The sequence below is a fragment of the Quercus lobata genome, chromosome 5, assembly GCF_001633185.2.
Source record: "Quercus lobata isolate SW786 chromosome 5, ValleyOak3.0 Primary Assembly, whole genome shotgun sequence".
NCBI lineage: Eukaryota > Viridiplantae > Streptophyta > Magnoliopsida > Fagales > Fagaceae > Quercus > Quercus lobata.
The window spans coordinates 41,489,908-41,493,608 of record NC_044908.1 but is presented as its reverse complement, the minus strand read 5'-3'; the positions used below and the strand labels follow the sequence as shown (position 1 = coordinate 41,493,608).

Here is a 3,701-nt window from a genome sequence, read left to right as displayed (position 1 = left end):
CCACCATTACTATTACTCTATTTTTAGCCATTTGATTTTGTACATGCGTCAACCGCAACAGAGCAAATACGAATATATTGTCACATGATCCTCGCTAGCAATTCACCATGATGTATGAAAACGCATGAGTGAAGGATTACTATTATCATTATGACAAAAAGAGCATGAGTGAAGGGATTAAGCATCTATTATCATTATGACAAAAAGAAATAAACAAATATAAACGATTAATAAAGCATCTGAAACTGTAAAGTGATGGAAGAAAAGCATTTGGAACTTTTTAAAGTGAAGAAAGGCTTTGGCGTTTGAATAGCCAGTCAGCCCATTCCACAGGCACAAGAAAAAGAACCATCTTGTCCATCGACCTTTCTACGCTACCCCATCCATGCATTCTGCATCATCTTCGACTATATATCCTCTTTTTGACCTCTTTTCTTACAAACCCTAATTAACTACAAAGCAAAGCCATTCTTTTAGGGATTTAATTGATTTATATATATACACAAAAAGAGCAAAAAAGTAGAGCAACAAAACAAAAGCTCAGACATATATCTTAGTATCAACTTTAATCAACTTATAAAGTTCAAAACAACCTAACCCAACCCAGAAATTCTCTGTAACATAAAAAGAAGAAAGGCCATTGCCGCTATTCCACTCACAATGAATACCCACATCACAAAATTCTCACCAATCCTTGTTTTCCATGATGAACCAAATTATACCCTATACCATCCAAAGTAAACCAAGAAGACAACAAAAAGGGTAAACATATTAGAGATCCAATGGGCCTTTTTATGTGTGCATAAAAGGCAAAGAATGCCTAAAAATTATGCAGTTGTTTGGTCTTTGAAGCTTGAGGAAGCTTCTAAGAATGGCTGAAATTGGTCACGACTCACGATCGTGGGCCATACCCTGGCAGATCAGGCCACTGACTTGGATTCAAAGTAGAGCCAGTATTGTTATTGTTGTTAGTGTTACCAGTTGTGGTGGTTGTGGTGGCGGTGCTCATAGTCCACAAAGCAGAATCAGAGGCCGTTTGATTGTTTGTATTGTTGATAAAGCTATGATGCCAATCATGCTGTGAAGAAGAACTTGTAGGCCTGTTTGATTGAATCAAAGTTTCATCAGTCGGATAGAGATGTTCCATGTTTCTATCTCTGTTACCCATTTGATAAAACTGGGTTTGCTGAATTTGCCTTTGCTGCTGGTGTGACCCAAAAGAAGGGACACTAAAACCCTGTAGCAGACTCAAATTTGAAGAACCCCCTAAATCATCTCCAACACCGAGAGCTTGACTGTAAGTCTGTGATTGATTCAAAGATTGAATTGCTGCCAAAGAAGACAAGTACCCACCTGCCGCATAGTATGGTGAAATTGAAGGGATTGATGGTGCGGAAGGTGAAGCTAAATTACCATGTTCTTTAGTCCTTAGAGCTGGACTTCTTGTGATAACTGGATTAGAAGGAATTACAGCAGGTGGGTTTGCCAAATTTTGTTGTTGTGGCTGATGAGACCTTGAATTCTCGCTAGAAGACGCTGATGATGAGGTTTTAGCACGCTTTCCCTTTCGACAACCACCACCAACAGGAACGTTTCTGAGGGTTCCTCCTTGAGTCCAATACCTTCTACAAGTCTTGCAGAAGTAACGCGGCTGAGACAGGCTATAGTTGTTGTAATAACAAAACTTGGTGTTGAGAGACTCACAGCGGGGGCATTTCTGAGGCTGCTGAGGCTGTTGTTGTTGCTGCTGATTTTCCAGTTGCAAAGGCTTCAATCTTTGGTCTTGACTTTGTGGCTTCATGTCTTCTGATCCTTCTCCATCTCTAATCTCTTGCTGCATCTCTCTGTGTCAATCGAAAGCCTTAAAAGTCCAAATCTTTTGTTTCTTTTTGGTGGTGGGTGTGATTTATCTTGTGGGTTTTGTCTATATATTGTGAAGGTTTTGGCTTTGGTTCGCATGCAGGTTTTGGGGGAAGTGGACTCTCAATTTGGAGCGTTTCAGTTTTGGAAACTCAACGTGTCTGTCTCTAGGCTTTGAGAATCTACACAGTGCAAAAAACTAACGCCCATCGTTACTCTTTGTGTGCATGCAAATTGCAATCCTCTCGTTCCCACCTACCAACCCACCACAAAACCAAGGCACTTCAACTTCATTACCAAATATACACCAGAGAAAAAAACAAAGAAAAATAAAATCTAATAAGAACTCAAATCTCTCTATATTTAAAAAAAATCCCCCAAGATTTTCATCATCCCAGCCGTTTCTCTCCCTAATAAAGAAGGTAAATAAAGAGTGAAAAATAAAGTTCAGGGAAAAAAGAGCTAGCTTGCTTTTTCTGCGCTATCTGGAAAGATGAGTGTGTACGAGCGTCGGACGTGGATAGGTGCAGAAAAGTGAGGTCTCAATCTGAGGGTAAGAGAGATTTCAGGGAAATTGGGTTCTTTTTTTTTGGGTTCAGTAGAAGTGCAGTGAGTTTATAGAGAAATTCAGTCCCATCTCTCACCAACTGGGAAACCCAAGTTCACTGCTTTGATCAGAGCACCTTATATCTATCTATACACATGAGAAAAGCCCAAAACACAATCAAAAACTCTTACCTGATCCTTGCAAATACTTCAAAAAAAAAAAAAAAAAAAAGAGTCTTTTGAGTACAGATTTTCACACACCCCAAGATTAATATAACCTCAAACAAAAGAAATTTAAGGAGAATAAGTAAAAGTATAGGGATCTACGGGGAATATAATAACAGAGAAAGGACCAGTGGGGAAGAGGGATGAAGAGGCGGCGGCAGAGGAAGCTAAGAGAGAAGAAGGTGGCGTGGCGGTCATCAATGGGGTGGTGGCTTTGTCAGACCTCAGCAAACTCATCTTTTTTCTTCTCTTTTCTCTCTCTTTCTTTTTGCTCTTTCTTTCTTTCTCTCTGTCTTTTCTCTTTCATTCCACTTGCATGTACTACAATGACAGACTCTCTTAAGTCTTCTATTCTTTTTTTTTCTCTTTTAAATTTAATTACTTTTTCAGGTCTTTTCTGTCCTACAAAACGACATTATTTTGTGCAATTTGGACGCCCATACTTGATCACTTGGACACCCCATTTTCTTCAAAGACACTTGTGTCCCTTGTATTGTTTAGAGAAATCCCATGCTCTCTCGGTGATCCGTTTACTCGTTGTCAGTACCTCCTAGCGAACATTGATGGCTGGCAAATGGGGTAGAGCCTTTGTTTTTGTACAATATTTTGCCACGTATATTTTTATAAAATATTTTACAAAACATTTTAGGGTCAATTGAAAATGTTTTCAATTTGATCAACATTTTACAACAAAATGAACAAGATAAAATGTTGAAAATGTTTTCCGTAAAATATTTTACAATATAAGAAATGGAGCTTAGCTATGTTTGGTTCAATGAAAATTGATTTTCAGAAAATATTTTCTGCATTTACGGGTGTTTAGAATAAAGGAAAATGTTTTCATGTAGACCGTAAAATAAAAACACTTATAGTGGAATTGGTTTACACTTCATTTTTTTGTAAGCCATTTCCAATTTCACCCAAAACTCATTATCCAAATCACCTCCCTCATACCCTGAGTGTCTGCCATCCAACCACAATCCCCCACTAATATCCCCAGTCTCAGGTAGCCAACTACTGTCGCCGGTGTCCGGTGATTGCTAGCTGCCACCACTGCCGAACCTTGAACA

The 3,701-nt window shown here is 38.8% G+C and overlaps 1 protein-coding gene across 1 annotated transcript; it reads right to left on the bottom strand.

Annotated features, from left to right (window-relative positions):
* Positions 1-253: 253 nt before the first annotated feature.
* On the bottom strand, positions 254-2,947 carry LOC115993041 (dof zinc finger protein DOF3.2-like). The gene has a single exon (XM_031117311.1). The coding sequence runs from the start codon at positions 1,838-1,840 to the stop codon at positions 893-895; it is 948 nt and encodes a 315-aa protein (XP_030973171.1). The 5' UTR covers positions 1,841-2,947; the 3' UTR covers positions 254-892.
* Between the last annotated feature and the right edge of the window lie 754 nt (positions 2,948-3,701).

Bases quoted from the DNA above. Each gene is read 5' to 3' on its own strand.
- LOC115993041 (XM_031117311.1), bottom strand. From the start codon at position 1,840: ATGCAGCAAGAGATTAGAGATGGAGAAGGATCAGAAGACATGAAGCCA.